Genomic DNA, 27,183 nt, shown 5'->3' with positions numbered 1-27,183 from the left:
ATAACAAAGGTCCTAGTTCGTTGGCAAGGGTAGAGGGATGAAGATGCAACATGGGAGATTTTTCACAAGCTGCGAAACACTTACCCACACCTTGTGTGAAAGGTGTTTTGAATCGAATGAGCGTTTTTACCTGACGGCTGGAAGAAGGGGCTGAAGTTTGTGTTACACGACGGCTTGAAGAAGGGATTGAAGTTTGAAAGGGTCAAAGTGATGAATTAGGGCTGAGTTTGTAGCAGAAGTGATTTGCGTGGGTTAAAGAAGACCATTGATCACGTGAAGGGTGTCACATGATCAATGGTACCAATGCATTAAGAGAGAAGACAAGGTTCTGAAGGATGCATCTAGAAGATATAGTTTGTTGTTTTTCTTTATTAGTTTGTATGTAGCTAATTTCCTATTGGTTAAAACTCAAGGGCCTGTAAGTAATTTCACAAAAGTTTGTTAGAGGTGTCAGATACTTGTGATGTTGGCAGGAGCTATTTTCATTTTATGTAAATTGTTAATCAAATATCATTCTTCTTCCTCTTGATTTCTCTGGAGGCTCCCCACCCTCGAAGCTTCGTCATATATGTTTGGTTCCAGAAGGCTCAGCTACATCAAACCTCTCTATTCCACCACTATGCACACTCGCTCCCCTACTTCTCGTCCGTCTCAAGATCATCAAGTTAAGGAAGTAGAATTCTCTATCAACTAACTCAATAGAGTCAAAACAGCAAAATAAAGTGCACCCGAACCGCCATAGATCCTAGCCATGACAATGGGTAGGGGTCAATCTGTTAGTCTCATAGCCCTTTTTCTCTTTTTTTTTTTCTTTTTTTTTTTAATAGTGATAGGGTCAATTTGTAACCTTTCTTTATTAACATATTGCTATATGTTCACCCTTACAAGAGACTGGCTCACGTTTCAAGAATGTAGTGCTATGGGGATGTGGTGCTGCCCAAGATGTATAGGGTCAAGCTTGTACTAAGATTATGAAGATGTCCATTCAGCATGATTTGTTTCGAGACATATGGGACCAGTAAACTGCAAGACTACCAGAAGATGAACTAGTGTTGGCAGGAGCAATAGCAAGGCTCATATGGAACAGAAGAAACGAAGTAGTGCATGGAAAGGAGTTTAGACATCCCAACTCTATCATCCTAAAGGCCAAAGAGGATATAAGGTTATTCAATCTCTCTAAGGCCCATGCGAGAGCCCCTGCTACTGCTACTGGTTATGAATGTGTGCAGACATGGAAAAAACCACCAGAAGGGATGTACAAACTCAACTGGGATGCTGCATTAAATACTTCATTGGGAGTGATTGGCATAGGAGCCATTCTCAGAGACTATCATGGTATGGTACTAGGAACAATTAGGTCAAGAAGACTACTAAGATTGTCAGCTTTTGCAGCTGAAGCCTATGCCATGTTGGTGGCTATTCTTAATACTTGAAGGGGACTCTCTGCAGGTGGTGCAACAGATGAAGAACTCAGTTATGGATTGGAGCCAAGGTGGTCTAATCATTGAAGATGCCAAGACTTTCCTGAAGTCGGTTAGTATTGGACACATAAGGAGGGATGCTAATATGGCTGCTTCACTTGCTAGCCAAGGATGCCCTTAATTGTGTAGAGGATTCATACTCTCTCGAGTGTTTTCCTAACTGTATTAAGCATATTGTTTGTAAGGAAGCTCTGTAATCTGTTTGCTGATGGAATATAATTGATCTTTGATTTCAAAAAAAAAAAAAGAATGTAGTGCTAGATCATGAAGAAGACCTACTAAACAACCCCTTTAAATGATCAAATCAACTTCAACAAACGGCTTCTTAATCCTTTTCATTATTATGATTTCCACAAAGCTAACAAAGCTACAAAATCAGAGGAATAACATAGCACGAGAGTTAAGCTCATAGGAATGTAACAAGGTCGGTCCGGGTAACCAGGAAACTTGACATTGAAATTGCAAGTGTGGATATAATTACGGTCATGTTAACTGACAAACAATATCTTCTTAAAAAATGTGGCAAAAAAGGGAAAAAAAAAAACACTACATTCCTCGTTCTTCCTACCACAGTCGTAAAGCATTTGCTAGAGAGCCGATCTGGGCTTTAATTCTTGATACTGACTAAATAAATAGCACTTGCCTCTGTACTTTCTCAGTAGCCCTGCCCTTATTATATGAACATTGAAGTATCCTCATCCCACGATATCTTCAACAGTCATATTGGCTCCCCTCATAATCCAAATCAATCGAATATTAGCATGAATTTATTGATCTGACACTCGGATCATCTCAGCTTGTATTAACCATGCAAGTGCATCCAGCATGTACTCGCTCACAAATGATTCTCCTGGGAATGCCTTCTGTGGTCCCTATCTGCATAACCAACCCGACTCATCCTATGTCCATCATCTATATAGTCGTGGTGATAACTCGGCATATAGTCATGCCGCTTCTTCCCCTCCAATTGCCTTTCCCGTGGGCTGCCAGCTTTTCTCTTACGGCTGCTCATCATAGGTGAAGCATCATCCAACATCTCTCCCTCTTCTGCATTCTCTCCTTCCGATCCCCTCGACAATTGCCCCTTCAAGTGGTTTCCAACTCCAAAATCCTCATGGCCCTTCCCATGATCTAAATTCTCAGATTTTGACCAGCTTTGCCTTCTATCACGTTTGTTTTTCTCATCCTCAGCTGCCAATTCGACCCCATCTTCAAGTTCCCTCTCAATGAGATCCTCCTCATCCATCAAATCTTTCTTCCTTGTTATTTCCCCACGAGACTTCCTTCTTTTCTCAAGTGCTGCCTTAACCTTGACCTTATCAATCTTTATAGCTTCTTTAGGCGACTGGCCAAGGGGGCCTTTCCGAAGGTCCACACTTCGACCAACCAAACCGCCAGACTTTCGTGAGACACCCTCATCCCTCCACTCTCCTGGTTCAGCAGTCTCATTTCTCCCACCGTTCCTTTCTTGGTCTTCACTACCAGCTCTCTCTATTCCCACCTTGGATCTATTCGGTACTTCTCTCATGTTCTCCTTTAGGGGAAAATTATCAAAATGTTGATCATCTTTAGTTTCTACATCCACCATGTGCTCAGTAATAACACTATCCATCTCTGCACTCCCATTTTCATTACTTCGATATTGTGTGCTTCTTGCTGGCATGCCATGATTGTCAGCGAACGAATGATCAGGCACTAGATGAGATGAAATTTGCTTCGAAGCCTGTTCCTCATTCACATATGGAGGTTTTGCCGGGGCCTGATGACTCAGCCCACTGCCAACACTTCCTTCCACTTCACTCCCTTGCGATGGGGGCACTCTGTTTTGCTCATAGAGTTCCAGCATTTGATTACTAACTTCTGCAAGACAAAATAACCAAACTGATTTAAGAAAATATTTAGAGATGGACACAAAAGGACAGCCTGCAATTTGAACGACAATACCCCATGGCACAACATCAATGTATGAGGTGACAGAAGCCATTCCCGTCACTCTTTCCATACTGGTATAAAGGAATGATATATGGAACAGCTAGAATCATCTGATTTTCACTACTTCAACGGTCAAATTCTACCAGAAAACAACAGAAAGCATTTGGCTCACAAGAAGATTTAGGCTGTCCATTTGGTCCAAATAATATCTAATACCAGATGAAGGGAAGTAGACCAACCCTCCAACTGCCGAGGGGTTACATCAAATTCTTGCCACCAGACCTTCTCACCATCCGATGGAAGCTTCACTTTGAGGAACTTGGCAGCAAGGAAAATGGCACCTGCTGCAATGTGATGAGGCTTGAATTGCAGGCAGAGCGATGTTCTCAGACTGCAAGCCATTTTCCAGTATTTAGCAAGGGAAGTGAAACCATTGATCTGGAAGCATTACAACTTTGAAGAAAAACCAACACTGGGTCATACCCGTCATTAACAAAGTTCCACGCAACTTGCGCAAGGGCATTCTGAGCAACCTTAAATTTCTTTATCGCTTCAACAAGGGGCTTATATGGGTGGTGAACATTGAGGTCAAAACCCAAAGTGGCAAGTACGACCCGTTCCCCCAATAAAATTAGCTCTTTTTGTTGTTCATATACTTCCTGCATGATAGATGCGGGGATCAATGAGACAATTACAAGAAAAATAATTTAAATACCATAAAAGAAGAAAAGCAAAGGAAAAAATTGAAATGGGGTAGGGATATAGTTTACCCATGGTACAGCTGTTGATGAGAAAGTAGGGTAGCTGAGCAAGTATTTATTAGTAAAGGAGAATAACGGGAAGAAATACTGATAAATGACTGTATTATGGAACCTAAGCAATATTGTCTGCTGGGTGAAATAATTATCAAACCAAAAAATTCCTTTACAAGTGGACAGCGAGTAAGTACTGATTCATCCTTCCAAAATCAAATTAGTAGGTTTACAACTGGATTAGATGGGTGGGTATTTCTGTGACTCTCTCATCATGAGAAAAAAGATAGGGGATAGAACTTCTATTTAAATGTGAGAGTGGGAGAGGGAGAGAGGATGAACACAAGAAGCACTGGAAGTAACAACTGAACTAGGGAAACATCAATCTGAGGTACAATACAACTAACTGACGTAAGCACCATCAGTAAGTGAACACCTTCTGTTTGATCCTCTGGGCTGCAGCAGGATCTTTTTTGTGGATTATCTCATAAGAAACGAGAATAACATCCTTGAGTGGACGAGGGGTTTCTTCTACCTTCCCAGCGAGGAACATACACACAGTTGCAATTGTCTGCCAAGCATATTTATAAGTTAGCCACAAAACTGAAAGCAATCACTTTAACTGAACTCTATAATTTCTTAATTCATCCGCTCACACCAAAAGTTACTCTATCAAAAAATCCATAGGGGAAGGAGCCAGGCAAGAAAACATTTAAGTGTCATCAGAATCAAAACATGAATATTCAATATTGATCTGCACAACTTACCTCAACACAAAAAATATTCATTATGCAATTGCCAGGTATAAGTTAATGCAATTCTTATGAGACTAATGGTTCTTCGGACTTTAACAAGTTTTCTCCAATTTGTATCCCACCACTTTGGATCTTCATAAAGAAGACAGGAAAGATAAAAAGAAAAAGAAACCGGAAAAAGAAAAGAAAAAACAACCTTTAGTTTACATATAAAAAAACAACCCTTAGTTTAGATCACTGAGACCAAAAGAGAGATAGACTGACAAGAAGAAAGAGTTTATTATTTATAGCAGCTACAGAACTTCAATTTTTACAAGACGAAAAAAACTATTTGCAAGTCTCCTTATTGACACGTCACACATCCAACACCCTGCTGATGTGGAAGTCTTTCACATAAACCACCATAATTTTTTTTTTATAGGTAATAAGAGATTTTATAAACCACCATAAAAAATTATTGGTGTTTTGACTTTTTTTTTTTATTAGTAAATGGATCCATAGCATGTAGTAGTGTGTTTACACACCAGCTTGTATGTAGCAGAACTCTTACTAGAAAATGTGTGTGGGTGTGTGTATGAGTATATATATTTATATTTGCACAAAATCCATGTCATTATTATCAGATTACTATGCAGTTAGTTTTGTTCAATCCAACACCAGACCAAACAATTCTCACACGTGCCTCCCTCTATTTACTTTAGAAACATACTACAAACTAAGTTTATATCTTTCTATTGTCAGACAGTCATCTACTGAGTTATGGTTGATGGAAAATTATAGGTAAAATATTTGTCTAGAAGATGCCCAGTCCATCTTCGATTAGAACCAAAGGTGATTCACAATGATTCTTAGACAAACAATTTAAACCCCTAGGGGTTGGCTCAAGTGGTAAGAGCCTTGGCCTTAGTGGTATATTCCCTCCAGATCTAAGGTTCAAACCCTTGGGTGCAAACAATTTCTAGCGGCAATCATATTGGGGGAATTTCCCTTTAAATTACCAAGGTGCACTTGCGGGAAACTTCTTGCCGAGGGCTTGTGCACCCCAAGATTAGTCGGGACTTTGTTCTGGACACCCGGTGCCAATAGAAAAAAGATTCTTAGGAAAACACAATTAAGCACAAACAAATATTCCTGTAGCCCCCCTGTATCCATTACAAAAACCACACCAAATTACAAAAACCACACCAAATTCCACAACCATGCTTGAAAAATCTTAAGACTGTATGATCAGATATTAAGCATGTTAAATCCTTCATATGATAACCTCGCACAAATGCATGAACACAAGAGATAGACTTCACACAATAAGGAAACCCTGAAACGCCCAATTTAACAGTTGTATGATCGCATTTTACCTATGTAATATCTCACATTTCTACTAGGCAAAGTTGAATAAGTAGCATTTAGACCATAACTATTTGCAGAGAGGTTAATGTCCCAAAATCAAAGAAAATATATCTGGTTTACACATCAATGATATATCTAGCATATGTGCACGTGTGTTGCACAATTTGTTCAAAAAGCTTTGATATTCGCATGACACTTTATGCCATTTACTCGTGTGATTCATCACTCATGCAAGAACCAAATTAAATAAAGACTAATGCATGACAAACTAAAAAACTTTAGATGGCTTAATTGCAAATATAATATCCAAAACACGTGTAAAACAACCTACCCTTCTGTCATTCTTGGCATGCGATTGACGAAGGAAAAACCGATGACAAAATATTATTGCGGTGGCAATGGTTACCTGGGGCCTGCATTGAGAAGCTCAGTCATCATGTTATTCTGGGCATGTTCTAGTGAACAATACACTAGCATTTGTATTTAGGTTGTTTTTGTAGTTAAATATTTTACCAACATATCTATCAATATAATAACTTCTATTAGTCTTATAAGAACTTTTCACCGTTGATTACAGTTATTGAATTTCCACAATGGCGAACCTGGTTCGCTTTGTTTGCAAAGGAAAAAAAAAAAAAAAAAAGTCTTTGACAATTAAATAATATGGTGTTTCAGTCCACATTATGTCTTTTGGTAAGTAGCAGACTTCTACAAGTAGTCTTAAGTTTACAAAAAATCAGAAAATGAGTTACAATGAACGATGCCTTGTAAAGTGTCCAATCATACAACAATCATAAATGCGAAGGCAGATGCAATTAAGCTCACAATCATTAAAAGTTCAATAATTACACTCTTCACCATGTTCCCATGATGCAAAGTAGGACTTTATTAAATCTAGCGGTCAGCATTATGACAAAACCTTAAGACATCATATCCCTTGGCACTGTAAAACGTATAGTGCATAATCTAATGGCTCACCGCTCTTTTAAGTAATAACAGTTTATTGAAATTATAAAAGGGCCTAGCCCTAGTACACGGGATGTAAAAAAGAGATACAAGAAAAAGAAAAAGAAAAAATTAGTGTCATAGACTACAAACTTCAAAGAAATCCAAAATGAAGGAAATGAAGGAAGTAAAACCATTTAGTGCTCTCATGCAACTGAAATGTGATCTCAGAAGTAATGAATTCAGTTTAAGCATGGCAACTTTGGTTCCATCAAAAGTCCTAGCACTTTCATCCCCACATACTCCAAATCAAGAATACAGGTACAGCATTTCACATATCATTACTCTAATATCTTTTGAAGCAGTCTCTCCAACAAGCCAAGAGCCCTCATCTAATAACACATAACTCAATATCCCAAATAAAGAGAAAACTCACAACCAAAACTTCCTAGCAATAGTACAATGTAAGAGGTAATTAATCTTCTCCTTGCTTTGCACATACAACACCAAGCAATAATGGTTTTGCATGCAAAATTTTCTAACTCGAGGTGTCTAGGTACATATAAATTGCATGTTTGGAAAAAAATAAGAGAAAACAAAAAACTCAGATCCAAATTAGTTATTTATATCAATGGGAAATGAAAATACATACCTATGGTTAACCCATACGCAACAAACAATCATAGTGGTGTTTTCTGTGAGATTTTCAACTATGGTTAGCCTTTAAAAAGAGGTCAACCCCTATGCTTTTATTACTCCCTCAATCCCAAAATGATTGTCGTGATTTCCTTTTAGGGATGTCCCGAATGAGAGTCAACACTTTCAAAGAGTTAAAGCATTTACTCCTGCAACCGCTTGTAATACCATTGGGCATCTTAGCAAGATCATATATATTCTTTAATTGACCATTCTGCCATTTCAGTCCCAGACAATGAATGTAGGGTTAAGTACCTTCTTGTCATGACACCCCAAGGGATGAACAAAATTGCTGTAGATAGACATTGTAAACAGAATCTAGATATGTGATTCGCACAACATGGAAACCAATAACAAAACTATGGTTGGCAATGTAAGCAATATTAGAGGGTTGGTGAATATTTTGGGATCTGGGGTTTCTTCTTTGCCATTGAAGTACCTTGGTCTTCCGTTAGGGGCTTCTTTCAAAGCTAAGACAATTTGGGAGGTGGTGCTGGAAAAATTTGAGAGTAGATTGGCCGGGTGGAAAAGGTTGTATCTTTCTAAAGGGGGGCGGATCACACTTATCAAGAGTACCTTATCCAACCTCCCCACATATTACTTATCTTTATTTCCTCTCCCCGCTAGTATTGCATCTAGAATAGAGAAGCTCCAACTTGATTTTTTTGTGGAGTGGGCTAGGAGACGAGTTTAAATTTCACTTAGTAGGGTGGGAAAAGGTATGTTCTCCTTTGAGAGATAGCGGATTGGGGGTCCGGAATGTGAGGGCTTTCAATAAGACATTATTAGGAAAATGGTTGTGGCATTATAACCATGAGAGGGGAGCTTTATGGAAATGGGTGATTGACATGAAGTATGGAAGTGAAAGGGGGGGTTGGTGTTCTAAAGAGGGTCGGGAAACATATGGAGTGGGGCTATAGAAGTATATACGGAAAGGTTGGTGCTCTTTTGCTAGTAATATTCGGATGCGCTTGGGGGATGGTAGTAGGATCAATTTTTGGCAAGGCGTGTGGGTGGGAGACACGGCCTTGAAGGATGCTTATCCCACGATTTTCAGAATTGCACAGGAAAAAGAAGCTATTGTGGCTGACTTGCGGGTAATTAATCAAGGTTCACAGAAGTGGAACATTAGCCTTACTCGGGATGCACATGATTGTGAAGTGACTATTCTGGTAAAATTTCTAAACTTGTTGTACAACACTTCTACTGCTGCCACAATGGAAGATATGATGGAATGGCGACCCTCTAGGAAAGGGAAATTCTTGGTATGCTCTTTTTATGACTCTATTACTATGCATCAAAGGTACAATGTCCCTTGGAATAACAAATGGAGGACTAAAGCATCTACAAAGGCCGCATTTTTTGTCTGGACAGCAGCTTTAGGGAAGATTATGACCATTGTAAATCTTAGAAGACGTGGCCTTATTATTATGGACTGGTGCTGTTTGTGCAGAAATAGTGGTGAAATGGCAGACCATCTACTTTTACAATATGAGTTTGCTCGAGATACCTGGAATTACTTTGTCAGCAAAATGGGTATAACATGGGTGATGTCAAGTAGGGTGGTTGAACTTTTAGCAAGCTGGAGAGGAATCATAGGGACACCACAGATTGCAGCCGTGTGGAAGATGACCCCTATATGCATTCTCTAGTGTATTTGGAATGAAAGAAACGAGAGACTTTTTGAGGATCATGAATGCTCTTTGGAAGAGTTTAGGAGTTTTTTCTAGAAGACTTTGTTTTTGTGGGCCATTGCTCTTGATTTGAATGGTCTAAGCTTCCATGATTTCCTTGTAACTGTTTCTAGTTCTTAAATAGGTGTATTCACATGTATAATTCCAGTGCACCTGGGCTATGCCTACCTTTATATCAATAAAATAACTTATTACTTATCAAAAAGAAAGTTTTACACCATAATTACCTTACGGGATCTTCACCATACATAACAAAAGAAATAAGAAAAATAAAAGTGAGAAATACTAACTATATATAAACAATTATATAATTTTATCCCACTTGAGAATGGAAAATATGCTGCATAGTGTATATTTGTGTCAATAGATACCGTCTGCTTATACAAATGCCGACCTATCAAATTTGCTTTTTGGGCCTTTTTTAGTCTCACTTAATTTAATATAATGTTGTATTCAGCCGCCAATATTATTTAAAAAAATTTAAAATATATTCTCTGCAACATGGAAAAATATTTTGCAAGAATTAGAAATATATTTGTTAAGTATAGACTCACACTTTTAGCCTCATGCCCAAATCCTGCAAAAATGTGCAGTACGACTTGCGTAAATATGTTTCTTTCTTCAGGTCAATCCCATCCCTTCTTGATGGCGAATGTTCTTCAATTTCCTTTCTTGACAGATACCAACGACCCACTTCGTCTTGCCTGTCTTGAGAATTTCTTGAAGACCCACCATCAGACGTGCCATGATACGATGACTCCCCAGGTAAAATTCCAGCCATCTGTATCTCTATAAAGTACAAAAAATTGGACAAAGATGCTTCTACTGCAGCAAGAAAATGTCCTTTCCTGCACATGAAAGAGAGAGATCAGTAACAAATTAAAGATCACCTGAATATTATTTAATAAAATTACCATAAATGATACTACTTGCAAATAAAATTGTAAAATCGCCATGAATACGAATTCTAGAAATTAGTGACACTGAAATAATTTACAGAAAATAGTAAACTGGAGCCTGTCATGACTTTTCCATCATGCTAATCCAACATCCTCCATGAATCCATCCCCAATTTGACAACTATAGTCCTTCGGTACTAAAATGATTCAATTGCAACAAAGAATTTATGGAAAGCTCAGAGTCAATGATATATCCCTTTTCATAGACCCCTAAACGAATTAATCCATTGATAGTAACGTGAGGCAAGCCTCAAGCATGCCACAATTTGAGTTTTTTTTTTTTTTTATATATATATATATATTTTACTTATCAAAAAAGAAAATTTGAGCTTTTTTTATGGGTAATCAAGATGTTTTATTCATAATATAATAGGTGTAGCTCAAGTGCAAAGGACGTCTACATAATTAAACATAAAATTGTGCTGCATATTTAGGTTCAATTATATCTACCAAAAGAAACAAGGTGTATCACACAATGATATAATTTTTTTTATAGGTTATAACGCAATGACATAATATTGGTGAAAAATAATAGGCATCAATTAGAGAACGACATACTTAAAACCGAATTGACAATAAATGAGCTCTGTGGAGAGTGCTATTTCAGAGAAACATGAGTAGCTGTAGCTTTTACAGCATACTCCATCAGAATAACTTGTTGCCAACCTATTCCAAAACAAGTATATAAAAAAGACGGAACCGAATGTCTATTACCAACTCATGAAGCTTAAGACGATAGAAATCAAAACTCGCGAGACAAAATACCGAAAAATATAGAAAGAATGAAAGAACAAGAAACTTTTGAAAACCATCGAGAACTTACCACCTAAACTATTCAATAAGGCACAGAACTAAAATCGGGATTTCAACGTCAAAGAAGGGGGGATTATTTGAACTGATCAATACAGTCACGAATTCAAAACATACAGGGCAAAGACAAAATTAATTTGCAATTTCTCATGTTTTCCAAAAAAAAAAAAAAAAGAAAAGATAAAAGAAACACATCCAGACCTAGTTAACGCAATCCTAGCCTAATTCCTAAGAGAATCCTCCACGAGAACCAACGCGAAACTTAAATTCGAAGCAAAACGCGTAAAGATCCGCTTCTTTGTGAATTGAAGGGGTACTAAAGGGGATTTCTCTTTCCTTTCTCAACGAAAAAGGAGAGAAGGAAGAGAAACATAATCAAAATACTTTTAGAACAAAAAGGAGAGAAGTAGAGGGAAAGGGCGCCCACCTCGTTAGATGGTGAAGGCGGCGTTGCTGCCGCCGCTGGTGCGTCTTGGCTGCTCGATGTTGCCGACGCTGCTGCAGATCGCTTATCGCGTTGAGTGCTTCTTTTTTCCTTTTTTTTTTTTTTTTTCTTTTTTTTTTTATTTAGCGGGTGTGTCCTTTCCTTTGCTTTATTGGCGTCCTGCAATTTTTGGGAGGTGACTCAGGTTGCTGTTGCTGGCGGACCAAAGTCTTGTTTTTGCACTGGTATTTGTTTGTAGTTTCTTTTCTTTTCTTTTTTCTTTTTTTTTCCTTTTTTTTTCTTTTGAGTTTTTTTTTTTTTTTATATGTGATGAATAAAAAAAAGTCACTCTTTCGAATGGGATATATCCAATAATCTTCTTCCAACTTTTTTGATTGATTCCTTAAGTTGGCGATTTTTTATTAATGAACTTTATTTGCTTTGTAGAAGAATCATGGTTTTTATTTAATAAAACGGGTTAGGAGGGTAAGGCTTCATTTGTTTTCATAACTTCTTTTAACTTATCTCATTTTATTTTTTCTAATCATTACAATTTTTTTAAATTTTTACAAAAGTAAAATAAATAATTCAATTTTTTAAAATTTTAAAACAAAAATAATATTAAAAAAATATATTCAACTTATCTCATCTAATCATTATAATTTTTTCAAATTTTCACATAAAATAAAATAAATAATTCAACTTTTTAAATTCTAAAAAAAATAATATTAAAAAAAATATGTTCAAATAATATTTTATTCAACTTTTAATTTTAATCTCAACTTATCTCATCTCATCTTATTTTCGAAAATAAACGAGGCAGAACTCTTTGGGACACTTGAAATATCTCAAGATTTTATTAATAATAATAAAATAATATGAATTGATATATTTTATTGAATTTTAAAAGATGAGAGAGAGAAAAGTAAATAAGATTGTTATAAAATTAAAAATTTGTTTGAATGTAATTTTTTAATATTATTTTTATTTTGAAAATTTTAAAAATTATATTGATTTTTGTATTTTATTTTTAAGCTTTTAAAAATTGTATTAGTTTTTGTATTTGGATAATAAATAGTTGAAAAAGTTAAAAATTTGAAATTGAAAAAAATTTTATATTTTAGTAATATTTGAGAAAAAATTTATGAAAATTCTATATCTCATATATGTGTCCAAACGTCTCCTTAGTATTCATGTTCAAACTCTAAAGTCTAGATTATAATAAAGATAGATAAATAAAGTGGATCTCGCAGTATTTATAGATGTTCATATTACGTTTTCGACCAATATTAAATAGTTAATAAATATTATGCGTATACAAACACTCTTGAAGATTCAAATCCATTTAATCAAAGTACTGTATCTTGAAAGAAACCGAAGAGCCAGAAGTTGTATAGGAAAGCCAATGGACATTGAGTACATGATTGGAGGATATTTCTGAATCGCTACATATTTTTAAAATTAAAAAGAAATACTACAAAAGGTGGAGAAATAAAATTAAAAAAAAAATATCTCGTACAAGTTAATATAGAATGGAAAGTAAAAAAGGATAATGAACAGAAACGTCGGTCTCGTTTTACTTGGCATCAAGTCAGGACGGTGCCCCACCATTCGGGTGATCTGTTTCAGAAATATTCAATGATAGATTGTTGTCAGGTGTGTTTTATAAGATCTAAGTTGGGACAAATATTTTACAACGCCAGACCCCGAATTATCAAAAGGATAACTTTTTGAAATGAGTTAATTTTTTAAGAATAATATTGAGTTGAAATAATAGAGTAAATTTTATAGAGTTTATTTAAAATAAATTTAAATGTATTTAAATATTAAGATAAGTTTAGATATATTTATGGAAAGTTGAAAAAATTTGTAGACCTCATATTTAAAAATGTGTTGAGTTAAAAAAAGTTATGGGTCTTACATGTAAAGAGATTTTAAGTTGAAATAAGTTTAATAATTCGAGAATTGAGTGTTTAAATGTTAAATTTAACTTAAGATTAAATTGAATTGAGTTGATCTCACCTAAAAGGCAATAGAGCTTCGACATGTGGTATGCCGGGGTGGGGTGGGATGTTAGGTGGCATGTGGAAGGTGTTAGGTGGTTGTTTATGATATTCGATTGGGTCTACGATTGAAAATTAAGTTTTTCTATTAGGTTATATATTTACTTATTTTTTTAAGTCGTGGAGTGCATAAATATTATATAGTCTTTTTGGAAAAAAAGAGGAATCTAATGGAAAAAAAAAACTATTTTTTTAATAGGGAACCTTGTTTTTTTTCAAAATAATTGTATGACACTTACACGCCCCACGGCTGTGTATCAAATTACTCTTTTTAAAAAATAGTGTGCAACACTTGTGCACTCTATATTGCAAATATCATTTCTCATGTTTTCTTGTTCCATTATCCCACTTGTATATTACGATCCAAGATATATCAAATCACTATTAGCTCATTGAGGATTAATTTTCTTACTCCATCAATATATGATTCATGGAAATTAATATTCTAAGACATCTCTAAAACCTTGATCTATGCATCGTTTGGATGTCGAGATGTTAAGATGGGATGAAATAAAAAATTTATAAATAGTAATGAAATAATTTAAGTTAAGATATTTTATGAAATTTTGAAAAATGTGCTGCTGCTTAGCCCCATGAGTTTGTGTCTTCAAACTTACCACTAGTTCAATTGTACTTTTTTTCTTTTTATTTCAAACATTTTTTAAAAAATAAAAAAATATATCACTTCACTAATAATCACTTTTTTAATCATTAAAAAAAATAAAAAATAAAATAAAATACCCAAGTCCTATCTTTGAAAATACAATTTCATGGACCAAATATCATTTTCCCTTAAAAAAAAAAAACAGGGAGAAAAAGTTAACCTCCATGATCCTGCCTTTTTGTAGACGAGGTTTTGGCCCCCTTTTTTGTTGTTTTATATAACGTATTCTCATCATTAGTTCAGTGCATTATAATTGTAGGGTGTCTTGTATCTTTAGATACTTTACAAAATTGTCATTTTTTTTTTTTTTTATATATATATGTTTCTTGGAAGCTTATTATTAATAGCTTTCATCATGAAATTAGAGTAAACAACCATGCATTGAAGTTTTAATCGGCAAACAAGTAAAACTTGGTTTGACAAAACAAAAATACACATAATCACCAAAAGAAATTGACTTGTCGCTATCTTGGAATGCATAATGTTTTTAAACTTACATCGACATAAAAGCCACTTTGAGTGCATTATCCGAGTCCCTTTTAGGACCCTTTTAAGGGCACATCGCCAAATACACGACCTTGAGAGAAATATAAAGTGACCAAGAAAAGCCACTTTGAGTGCATAATGTCCACATTTCAAGCCTCAATTTGATTTAGTTATTTGCTCAAAAATAATAAAGAAAATGTCGATCAAAATTGAAAGTTTCAGCCAAGGACAGACAAACTTCAAGCATCCCTTCTGAAGTACACACTCCACAACTGAACTGGCAAGTGATTGATCAATTTTCCCCCTTCGAAAGGCCGGCCTCGAAGGAGGCCTCCAAAATTTGAGGTTTCAAAACTCAATAATCTTGCTGAGAAAAGGTGACAATAGCGCTTAGTAGCCTTTGTTTCCACGAATCCTAGCTCTCATATCAACCTGGTAAAAACCGAATACATATATAGCGCGTTAATAAACATGCATGTCTGATTTCATATTACAAAAATAAAGATAATTACCTAATAAATTACTGATTGTATCAACAGACATAATGAAAGTCAACTACAGATTTATTCGAGTAATGCTATATACAGTCGTGGAGTGCGCAAGCGCCGCTCAACCTTATTAATTTTTTGCATGTGGGTTCCGTATTTACTCATTTTTTTCAAATCGATTGCGAGGCGCTTACACACTCCACGACTGCAAATATTATTTCTCCTCCTTTAAATGACAAACGATACTAAACAGGTGCCACCCGAATAGAAAAACCATGGTCAATATGAAAGAGAAAGAAGAGGGGGAAGGGGGGGGGGGGGGGGGGGAATCAAAATGAGAGAGGACAATTTCTATACTTGAAAGCAAACTGTGAGCTGTATATATAACTGGAAAAATAAAAATGCCCTTCAAGGTTGTGACGTGATAAAGATCAATTGCTCAGAAACAATAACTCCTTCCCCAATTCTAATGATCAATACAATAGGTGCTAACCCATTTATAAAATGATCAAGTATGCACCTACTAAAATGTATTCTCCTATTTTATTCGCTTAGTAGTGGGATTAAAAGAACAAATTGAAAAACCCCATAGAGAGAGAGAGAGAGAGGACAAAGGAAAGAAAAGGTAGGGAAAAACGAGGGGGAAGGGGTGTTACACATTTACCAATCAAAAGACAACGGAAAGAAAAGGTAGGTACGTAAAAAGAGAAACAACTACAAAAATTGGAAAATAAAATATGAAGAATGAAGAGAGAGAGAGAGAGAGAGAGAGAGAGAGGAAAAAAAACATGCCTGGCCCCTCTTGCAATTGAAATATGTTTCCCTAAGTCCCACACACTCACTTGCTATTGATGGGCTCTTCTCTCCGGCACATTCCCTATATGATCGCTTTTCAACCTATAGTCAATGCACATATCAGATCAAACAATTTATATACATATTCCATGTACTTCATGAACATTCTCAAATCCTCATTAGAAGAATTCGAGCATGAAATTAAAGACCTTAATGCAATCTGATTCACTCAGGCACTTCACCAGTTCCATTGCTAGGCCTTTGCAAGATTTGGACATTTTGCCCTCCTATCACACCAATGACTTCTCCTCCAGAAGTAGTTTTAAGCCCCTCCTTTACGGCTTCAGCAAAAGATTCAAACCGAGCTCACTGGTTTCACACAAGACAATACAAATTGATATCAAAGTCAAGAATTTGGAATTGGAAAAGCCTAAGGCCATTCAACCAACCACCTAGGCAAAACCTGCAATCATTGATACCCCAACATAGATAAATACGGAATCAGGATTGTTGTATCATGTATAAACATGTTATGAAGTATGACAAGAGCATCTGTTGCAATCCAAAATTTAACTTCCCCTCATGAAAATAGAATTGAAACTCACGCACCACTGAATGCATCAACCACATGCCAATGCTAAACTTTGGCCAAAAAAAGTATTCCAAAATTTTAACTACCAAATCATAAAAAACTGAGTTCCTCTTTAGACAGGATGTGGTGTTAATAGAACACCCTCCAATAAGAGGTTTATACGTCAGCCTCCCTTTACACTACAGACCGCAAAGCAGCAGGTCAAGTCTACGTTTCTGTCTGATCCCCCATTTTCGTCCCTCTTTCAGCCACCAAACCTCCCATTTCCGTTCCCTCCATCGCCCTCTCACCCATTTTTGCCAAAATCTCCCTCTGTTGTGAAGCATTGCTGCAACTCAATTTGGATTCGGTCTCTAAGTGGTGGCTGGTATCTCTCTCCTCATTTGGTCTCTCTCATTCTCACTCCGCCTTGAGCTAGTCTCTCGTTCTCACCACACAAGAAACTCATTGACAAAGATAAATCATGGAACTGCACCATCACCAAGCCATTTAAGGACAAAATGCGGAAAAAAAAAAAATGAAAAAAAAATGCAAAGCAGCTCAGGTAGTTTACTTCTTGGTCTTCATTGGATCCCAAATGCAAAGTGAGACTTAGGCCTCGTTTGCTTACGCAGTTCAGATGAGATGAGATAAGATGAAATGTTTTGTTGAAAGTTAATAAAATATTGTTATAATATAAATTTTTAATATTATTTTTGTTTTGAGATTTGAAAAAGTTAAATTGTTTATTATATTTTGTGTGAGAGTTTGAGAAAGTTGTAATGATTATATGAGATGAAATGGTTTGGTTTTGTGTAACCAAACCAGCCCTTAATTCTTGGTCTAGAAGGTTTCCCAGGGTTTATTCTTGACGCAGGTCAAGAAATTGACTTGGGGTCACCTAAGCCATTATTTTGTGCAACTCCACAGGCCATATGTCTAGGTTTGCAATATGCCAGCTAGGTTTGGATCGTGAAAGTGTTTGAGAATGTTTGTGAATAGTAGTCAAAAAGTAATGAAAAAGTAATAATATAATATTGAATAGTAGTAAAAAGTAGGAAAAAAATAATGAATAGTAGAAAAAGTAGGTAAAAAGTAATGAATAGTAGAAAAAGTAAGTAAAAAGTAATAATAAAGTAAAGAATAGTAGTGAGAATTTTTTAGAGTACTTGAGGTACTCTCATAGGCAAGCAAGTTGGATGAAGATTGTTCCAGGTTTCCTCAAAAGATTGTGCTAGGACTTGGCATAGGTCTTATGTCTAGTTTTGTGGGGACACAATCTCTAAGGTAGAAATGGGAGACCGAAAGAAATCGGCAGAGATGCGAGGGAAACGGAATGGGGCAAAAATGATTTAGGTTGTGCGAAAAGTAGACATGCTTTGCTGCTTCTCAGTTCACAGTAAAAATAATGGGAGTCGGCCTCCTATTGTGTGAAAACCCTAACTACACCACATTTGTGTCACACAGCATCAACAATCTTACCTATAAAAAAATATACATTAAAGAACCTATTAGGCTCATACCCAGAGAGAGAGAGAGTAACACATTTTTTTTTATAAGTAGAGAGAGAGTATCACATAAAAATGAGCAAATCTCCAAAAAATGCTTATAAAGAGAGAAGAAATCTGTAAAATACTTATCAACATTGAGGTATGATGTGAAGACTAAATATCATATATATGACCCATAAATTCATTCATCAAATTGCAAGCAACGCAATATCATTGCAAGCTAAGTAGCATGAAAATTTGGTTATCATTAACATTAAAATAAAAAAAATAAAGGGCAATGAACTTTGAGAGAGAGAGAGAACGAGAGAGTGAAGAGGGAGAAGGAGGGAAAGTAGGAGGTAGGAAGCTATAACTCATGGCTGATTGAAATGACATCATTAACAAATTAGTCTTCATTCAGGCATTTTTCCGAACATTTAAACACATAACAAAACCCTTTAACCACAATATGCACTTATAAACACAATTAAATTTCACATTCCGAACATGAAATGGCATTGTACTTTGTAAATTCACTTAAATACGGTCCAGTTCACCCAAGAATAAATTAGAAAAGAGAACCAACGAATATTCTTTTCATAAAATTATCGGAGGTGATTTCAAGGAAGCAAACATGATATAACACAAAATAGAGAACAAAACTTAAAAAAGAGAGAGGGGGGGGGGGGGGGAGAGAACAACTGTAGCAATGATTTGCCAATCCAAGATTATATGAGAAGTATGAACATCACCAAGAGTTTTGTGGGGATGGGGCACGTTTAATAGTCTACATGAGGTTGATAGGGAATGAATACCGCATCAGAGTTCAAAAGCTCTCCCCTCCGTATCTTCAGTTAATTTTCAACAGATATTCTTTTCTTGTCTTTTGTAGATTCACTGAGTTCTTGTTCTCCCTCATTTCCTTAATTCGATACTATTCTTAGTAACTCCAGATGTAAGTGGATTGCACCCCTAGAACTCTTAAATAAACTTCGGTATTATTAATTATAAAAAAAGAACTCCCCAGACCATGCATGTAAAACAATGATAGAAACCAAAACCCGCGAGATAAAACGCCGATAATAAGCAAAGAGGAAAAACAAAGAAACTTTTAAAAAACCCTGGAGAACTCACCACCTAACCCATCAGTAGGGCAAAGAACTGAAATGTGAATCTCAACGTCAAAGAAGGGGAAAATGATTGCAACTGATTGATATAATCATTAATTCTGAACAAACTATGCTACAAAGACAAATTTAATTTGCAATTTTTCATGTTCTCAGAATTAGAAGAACATAAAAGAAACACACCCAGATCTAAATAATGCAATCGTTTCCTAATCCCCAAGGAAATCCGCAATCCTCCACCGAAACCGATGCAAAACTTAATTCGAAGCAAAACACGTAAAAATCCGCTTCTTTGAGAACTGAACGGGTACTAATTTCTGAAATCGAGAAAAATCGAAATCAAGAGTGATTAAAGGGGATTTGTCTTTACTTTCAGAATGAAAAATGAGAGAGGGAAGAGAAACATAATCAAAATACTTTAAGAACAAATAGGACTAAGGAGTGAAGAAGAGGGAAAGGGCGCCCACCTGGTTAGGCGGTGAGGGCGGTGCTGCTGCGTCTTGGCTGCTTGATCTTGCCGACGCTGCTGCTGTTCGCTTATGGCGTTGAGGCCTCTTTTTTTCAAAGGGGGGGTTTTGTTTTATGGGCGGCCTGCAATTTTTGGAGTGACTGTTGATGGCGGACCGAAGCTCTGTTTTTGTACTGGTAGATCTTGTTTGTAGTTTCTTTTTAAAAAAAAAAAACTGTGATGAATAAAAAATTAAGGCCCCGTTTGGACAAGGAGATAGTTTCGTCTGATCTCATCTTATCTTTTCTCATTTCATCTTAACATCCCAACATTACTCAACCAGAACATAGTACTTATAATAAACATTGTTTGGGAAGGAGAAGTTTTTGCTCTTTATAAGGTTCTATCGGGGCATTGCAGTGGCATTTCAACCAGAACACAGTACTAATAAACATCATTTTTTAAGCAGTTGTTAGGTTTCAAACAAAACATGGGAGGGAGAAAGTTTTAGAAATATTACAAACACACTCATATAATTCTGATTAATAATTATAACACTATTCTGTAGATCAAAAGCTCCTCATTACTCCCCCCCCCCCCCCCCCTTCTCACTGTCATAAGTAAACTTCAGAAGATATGCACTTCTCATCTTTGAAGGTTCGCCGAATCTTGCTCTTCCTCATTTCCTTAGGTGCATTTCTTTGTAAACTCCATACGTACTTGGATTGCACAAATTGCCCTCTTTCATAAAAATTTGGTATCATTATCATTACTTATCAAAAAAATGGACGCCCTTACTTATCTTTGAAACATGTTCAATCCTACTACCAAACCTCTTTAAATGACTTTTCCATCATGCTAATCCAACATCCTCCATGAATCCCTCCCCAATTTGACAATTATAGTGCTTCGGTACTAAAATGATTCAATTGCAACAAAGAATTTATGGAAAGCTCAGAGTCAATGATATATATCCCTTTTCATAGACCCCTAAAACGAATTAATCCACTGATAGTAATGTGAGGCAAGCCTCAAGCATGACACAATTTGAGCTTTTTTTTTTTATGGGTAATCAAGTTGTTTTATTCATAAGATAATAGGTGTAGCCCAAGTGCAAAGGACGTCTACATAATTAAACATAAAATTGTGCTGCATATTTAGGTTCAATTATATCTACCAAAAGAAACAAGGTGTATAACACAATGATATAATTTTTATTATAGGTTATAACACAATGACATAATATTGGTGAAAAATAATAGGCATCAATTAGAGAACGACATACTTAAAACCGAATTGACAATAAATGAGCTCTGTGGAGAGTGCTAGTTCAGAGTAACATGAGTAGCTGTGGCTTTTATAGCATACTCCATCAGAATAACTTGTTGCCAACCTATTCCAAAAAAAGTATATAAAAAAGACGGAACCGAATGTCTATTACCAACTCATGATGCCTAAAACGATAGAAATCAAAACTCGAGAGACAAAAATACCGAAAAATATAGAAAGAATGAAAGAACAAGAAACTTTTGAAAACCATCGAGAACTTACCACCTAAACTATTCAATAAGGCACAGAACTAAAATCTGGATTTCAACGTCAAAGAAGGGGGGGTTATTTGAACTGATCAATACAGTCACTAATTCAAAACAACGTGCAGGGAAAAGACAAAATTAATTTGCAATTTCTCATGTTTTCCAAAAAATAAAAAATAAAAGAAACACATCCAGACCTAGTTAACGCAATCCTAGCCTAATTCCCAAGAGAATCCTCCACGGGAACCAACGTGAAACTTAAATTCGAAGCAAAACGCATAAAAATCCACTTCTTTGTGAACTGAAGGGGTACTAATTTCCGAAATCTAGAAAAATGGAGATCAAGAGCGATTAAAGGGGATTTCTCTTTCCTTTCTAAATGAAAAAGGAGAGAAGGAAGAGAAACATAATCAAAACACTTTTAGAACAAAAAGGAGAGAAGCAGACGGAAAGGGCGCCCACCTGGTTAGATGGTGAGGGCGGTGTTGCTGTTGCTGTTGCTGTTGCTGTTGCCGCTGCCGCTGGTGCCTCTTGGCTGCTTGATGTTGCCGATGCTGCTGCTGATCGCTAATCGCGTTGAGTTCTTTTTTTTGTTGGATTCCTTAAGTTGGCGATGGTTTTTATTAATGAACCTTATTTGCTTTGGAAAAGAATATGGTTTTTATGCTACGTTTGGATTTGAAAATATCTTATCTTATTTTATAATTTTTTTAAATTTTTATATAAAATATAATAAATAATTTAATTTTTTAAATTTTAATTTAATTTTTTTTAAAATTCTAAAATAATAATAATATTAAAAAATAATATTCTAACAATATTTTTTTAATTTTTATTTTTTATCTAAAATTATCTTATCTCTAAATGTACTAAATCCAAACCAGCACTAATAAAACGGGCCACGTGTGCAAGGCCAATTATAAAGAGGGTTGGAATGTGCTAAGGCATAGGAAAGAGAGAACTTAATTACCTTGGCTTGCAGCTAGAAGATCCATAAGATAAAATGGAAGATTTTCAGCAACTACTTCTCTTCTCTCATATCATAATCTGATTATTTTGCATATAAATAGACAGATTACATGGCATACTGGAGGTTTATGAGAAAGTATTGGGCTAGCTATAGATTGAATAGGGACAATTCATCTCTCTTTCTTTATTAAGAACACAAAGAGGGGGTTAAAAGTGTTAACATAAATATAAATGATTAAATTTACCTCTTTCTATTAATTTAAGTTTTTGTAACGAGTAGAGATTTTACATGGTACCATGTTAAGATAAATATAATGATTAATTATTATGTTTTCCTATCGGTATAAGATTTTGTGATAAATGATGGTTTCACAAATAGATAATATCACATCTCTAACTGAGATACAGTCCACCAAAGAATATAACAGTTACTTCAGGCCTACCAACATTGACCGGAAAATCAAGATGACAAACATTTAGAGGCATAACAATGAAGCCCACCAAGTGCATATTTGGAATTGTGGTGGGAAATATAGCTTATAGATTTGGAGTTTATAACTTATAACTTAAGTAATAAATTTTACTATTAAAATTTATTTACTGTTTGGTAACCATACATTGAAAGCACTTTCAAACACGTTACGTTTTTTTTAAAACAAATTTTAAAAGTATTTTCTGAGGTAGAAATGATGATTATTTGAATTTTTAAAAATTATGATCATATTCTTAAAAGTTTGAAAGTTATAATAATATGAGAATTGTATGGGTATTTTTGTCCATTGTCAGCCTTTTTAAAATTTGAATTATGTTCTGCATTATCTAAAAAATCACGTTTGGAGAAAAGCATCAAAATGATATTTTTTCTCAAACGTACTTTTTAACTTATTTAAGATTAAAAATGTTTTAATATGTAATACCCAAACAACTTAATTTTTCTATTAAAAAGCTTTTAAGGCTATTTAAACACTTTTTTTAAGACTCTTACCGCAACCCTAAGCAGGCACTAATAATTGGAAGTAAAGAATTTCTATCACAAAGTTGACAAATAAATCTTGCTAAAAGTAGTGATACAAGTAATCCCAACATATTGAATGCAATAATTTTATTTTAAGGCATTTATAGCACACATAATCCACATGATATAATTATTGTAACACCCGAGATAGCACCAAGCCGCTTTCTAATTTTTGGATTTATACGTATAGAAAGCCAATTGATTTGTTGAACATTTATATGGGCCTATAATTATTTTCAAGAGAGAAGTTGGAATATTGCAGTGTTTGGTTTAAGACCCAAAATTTAGGGAAGAATCCATTTATTTATTTTTACTCACTACCATTCTTGGACCCAAGTTTTTGAAATGGGCTCTGCTTGATCACCCCAAGGCCCACGCCCCTTTTTATTACTAGGAGACCCAACGGTAGTTTTTTTTTTTTTTTTTTAAAAAAAAACTCCCCACCTTTACACGTCTCTTTCCGTTAGTCATAAGCATGCACGTCTCTAATGTATTTATCCACTCCCTTGCACATGCACATCTCCCTCATTCCACTAGGATTTGTTTTGGTTTTTCTTTGACTATATATACGTACCTAACCCTTCATGCATGAAGAAAACCCAAGAATAGGGGTGCCGTCTCCTTCCCTCATCCTCCATCGTACAGAACCTTAGCCACCCCAAACTACCAACGCAACCCAGCCCCGCGAAGACCCACGCCACAGCACCTGATGAGACCATGTCCAGCAATCAACCGTAGCCCATCTTCACCATGGAAACTGCCCAAAGCCACCTTTAACCCCTCCATTGTGATGCACTGCGATTGCACCACACTAGAACACATTTAAACCATTGCGAAGCCCTCTAGCAACCATTACACATACACCATTGCAAGCCTACAACGGAAGCAACCATGCCGTAGCACCTGAAGCAGTCGTAGCCTTCCTCTCCACCCGCATAAACAACCCAAATAGTAGCCACCATCACCAACTTCCATCAAAAGCGAAAACTGGAGTTACTCTGCTTTGAAGCCATGGAGACAGAGCATCGTCGCCCAAACCAAGAGCCATGCCTTACCACAGTTGGGCAGCGACGCCGCCGTCAACAACAAATGATGACACCGTAGATCAAGCCTCCACCACCCAGTGATGTCTAGCGCCATCGTCCGAAGCCTCCATGCACACCGCATGGTGCGTAAACTCCCTCTCTGTCTCTTGCTCATCACTCACTCACTCTCTCTCTCTCTCTCTCTATCTCTCTCTCTCTCTCTCTCTCTCAGTGCTCCACCGCGATCACAACCGTCCGCCTATCCCCTTGCTCCGCCGCACGCCTCCTTCCCTCTCAATATGTCTCAGCCGCATCACCCCTACATGTTTTTCATAGTTTCAACAGATACATTCTTATTGCCTTTTCGTAAGGTTTATAAGAGGTTTTTTGGGAATTATGACTTTGCCATCTTAGTTTTAAAAACAGGGTTTTAAAAATGGGTTGCTTTATTTTGGGCCACATGGACTTATTTTCTATTGGACCTTTTAATTTTTTAGTGTGTTAGGTTAAGTTATTTTGAAGTTAAATATTTTTTGGTTGGGCTCAAGTTCTAAATTATTTTTGGCCGGATAATTTTTAATTATAGCGACTTTTCATTATTTTAAGTGGGTTGGGTTTGTTTTCTTAAACAGACTGGGGTTTGTGTTGAAATTAGATAAGTATATTAACTGGATGTTGATGGATTTAGAAAATGATGGCATTTTATGATTATGAGAACTTTAAGTTTTGAGAAATTAAAAATAGGATGATTTTTTTAGCATTTCAGGTTTAAATATCGGGATACATGTTCGATTGAAAATTTACAAAAATTACGTGATTATTTTTAGGTGACGACTTATATTTGTTCGACATTGTTGAAGGAAATTTATGAAAAGCTAAGAAGTCTAGATAAGCGGGATTCTTATACTAGACTTTGCATAAAAAGAAAATGAAACGATGTTGATTTTGAAAATACGCATGTTTGTTTTGAAAAGAAATCTGAAAACAACCTCAGATTTGTGTTCTACATATGTATGAATGCGATATAAGAGAAAGTATTTTCTGTCATGATTGGTGTAGACATGAGTTAATTTTGTGCATTCTGTTTCTGATCTGTGCAAAAATAGCGAATATGAATTTATGAAAAAATTGTGCATGTGATGTGAAAATGTTCTGAAACTGTTTTTGAATATGTGAAAAGATTTGAATTTGCTCGGTACTCTATTTGGATATGTTGTGGCATCTGAAATTCTTGGCAAAAGATTCTGATTCTATATTTTGATTAAGTCTGATTATGATATTTTGTTCGATTTTCGTTACGGCCCAGTCACGAGTGATAATAGTGGCATACGACTCAACCACAGGTTATAATAGTGGATACGGCCCAACCACGAGTGATACCAGTGGATACAGCCCACACACAGGTTATAATATTGGATACGGCCATTCCACGGGTTATAATGGTGGTTTATAACTCTACCACGAGGGTTAAACATGGTATACGGCCCAACCATGGGTTATAATAATGGATATGACCATTCCACGGGTTAAAATTATTGTTTATAACCCTACTACGAGGGTTAAACATGGTATCTGTCCCAATGTAATGTTTTGATTGACGAAGATGAGGTCTCAGATTTTGATATGCCAAAGAATTTTTGAATAAGAATGTTTTCTGAAAGTTTCGCTCTGATATTTTGGTAACATGTTTTAATTTTACATTTTGAAAGTAAATGTTTATGATTCTGCATATCGAAAGTAAATATTTTGTTCTACATTCTGAAAATGCTCATGTTTATATACTAATATATGTTCTCTGCTTACTGAGTTGTTGATAACTCACCCCTTATCTCCACAATATTTTTCAGATGATTTTGGATATTTTAACTAAGGATCAAGATTATGAAGCATTGTGTGAGATGATTTAAGAATAGTGAATTAAGTATAGAAAGTTTTCGATAAGTATTAGCGATTTTTATTAAAAAATAGGGGGGCAGCAGGGCCCCGCCGCCGCTGCCCCGCTTCGCCCCCGCATGGCTGGGCAGGGCCCCTCGTCCAGCATCTAAGGTCCCTAGCGGGGGCGGGTGGCGAGGAGGGCCCAACCCCGCCCCACCTTGCCCCCGCTTATGTTTATATATATGTATATTATATACATATATATAAACATAAATATATATTTATATTTTACGAATTTTGTATATATAAATATATATTACAAATTTTTAAACTTGTTCCCAAAATATGCATTGAAAAATTTAAAAACTACATAGTTTAAAAACTAATACACTACAATTTACACAAAATATATACTAGCAAATTTAAAAAGTACATAGTTTTTAAATTATAGTCATTTACAAAATTTAAATTTATAGTTTGGGTCTAAAAATGTATTTTTAATTACTTTTACACTAAGAAATACTTTTTAAATCAAATAAAAATAGTATTTTTTTTAAGTAGAAGGAGGAGGGAATCCACCCCGCACCCCACCCACCGGGGCGGGGTGCCCCGCCCTCGCATCCCGGGGGCGAGGGACGGGGGTGAAAACCCCATCCCCCGCCCCATGCTGGGCGGGGTGCGGGGAAGGGGTGCTCCAGCCCCGTAGGAGGCGGGTAGCACCCCTATTAAAAAAATTTATTATGTTACGATGACTTGACATTTTAGAAATTTGATTATATTGAAAAAATTAGTTTGAATCAAAATTTCTATATAATATTGGAAATTTTGGTGTCTATA

General features: G+C 35.8%; 2 protein-coding genes and 1 long non-coding RNA gene across 4 annotated transcripts; 1 reads left to right on the top strand and 2 right to left on the bottom strand.

Annotated features, from left to right (window-relative positions):
- Positions 1-1,777: 1,777 nt before the first annotated feature.
- Positions 1,778-21,953, bottom strand: LOC121268661 (cyclin-T1-4-like). 2 transcript variants are annotated; one of them, XM_041172999.1, is made up of 9 exons: positions 21,925-21,953; positions 21,213-21,320; positions 11,799-11,975; positions 10,157-10,450; positions 6,599-6,680; positions 4,602-4,736; positions 3,897-4,072; positions 3,653-3,804; positions 1,778-3,341 (listed from the first exon to the last, which is right to left on the bottom strand). In XM_041172999.1, the coding sequence occupies exons 4-9, from the start codon at positions 10,381-10,383 to the stop codon at positions 2,317-2,319; spliced, it is 1,797 nt and encodes a 598-aa protein (XP_041028933.1). In that variant the 5' UTR covers positions 10,384-10,450; positions 11,799-11,975; positions 21,213-21,320; positions 21,925-21,953; the 3' UTR covers positions 1,778-2,316. The 2 variants fall into 2 exon arrangements, with proteins under 2 accessions (XP_041028933.1, XP_041028934.1); XM_041173000.1 differs by lacking the exons at positions 11,799-11,975; positions 21,213-21,320; positions 21,925-21,953 and adding an exon at positions 4,933-5,052 and having other exon boundaries at positions 1,778-3,362; positions 10,157-10,172.
- Positions 9,492-25,723, top strand: LOC121268663. The gene is made up of 3 exons (XR_005941200.1): positions 9,492-9,811; positions 17,842-17,852; positions 25,713-25,723. It is a non-coding gene; the product is annotated as an uncharacterized LOC121268663 (long non-coding RNA).
- Positions 14,968-20,070, bottom strand: LOC121268662 (cytochrome c oxidase assembly factor 5). Its single transcript, XM_041173002.1, has 4 exons — positions 19,947-20,070; positions 16,501-16,660; positions 16,289-16,393; positions 14,968-15,440 (listed from the first exon to the last, which is right to left on the bottom strand). Exons 2-4 carry the CDS (start codon positions 16,567-16,569, stop codon positions 15,399-15,401), a joined length of 216 nt encoding a protein of 71 aa, XP_041028936.1. The 5' UTR covers positions 16,570-16,660; positions 19,947-20,070; the 3' UTR covers positions 14,968-15,398.
- Positions 25,724-27,183: the final 1,460 nt, after the last annotated feature.

The sequence above is a fragment of the Juglans microcarpa x Juglans regia genome, chromosome 5S (assembly GCF_004785595.1).
Source record: "Juglans microcarpa x Juglans regia isolate MS1-56 chromosome 5S, Jm3101_v1.0, whole genome shotgun sequence".
NCBI classification, from domain to species: Eukaryota; Viridiplantae; Streptophyta; class Magnoliopsida; order Fagales; family Juglandaceae; genus Juglans; species Juglans microcarpa x Juglans regia.
The sequence above is the reverse complement of the archived record's forward strand: the minus strand, read 5'-3'. Positions and strand labels throughout refer to the sequence as shown.

Coding starts and splice junctions, on each gene's coding strand:
- LOC121268661 (XM_041172999.1), bottom strand. CDS start 10,383: ATGGCTGGAATTTTACCTGGGGAGTCATCGTATCATGGCACGTCTGAT. Junction 4,737..6,598: donor ATGCCAAGAATGACAGAAGG/GTAGGTTGTTTT, acceptor TATGCTTGGCAG/ACAATTGCAACTGTGTGTAT. Junction 3,805..3,896: donor TGGAACTTTGTTAATGACGG/GTATGACCCAGT, acceptor AATGGCTTGCAG/TCTGAGAACATCGCTCTGCC.
- LOC121268662 (XM_041173002.1), bottom strand. CDS start 16,569: ATGTCCAAATCTTGCAAAGGCCTAGCAATGGAACTGGTGAAGTGCCTG. Junction 16,394..16,500: donor GTGAATCAGATTGCATTAAG/GTCTTTAATTTC, acceptor CATTGACTATAG/GTTGAAAAGCGATCATATAG. Junction 15,441..16,288: donor TCAATTGCAAGAGGGGCCAG/GCATGTTTTTTT, acceptor GGTTTTTACCAG/GTTGATATGAGAGCTAGGAT.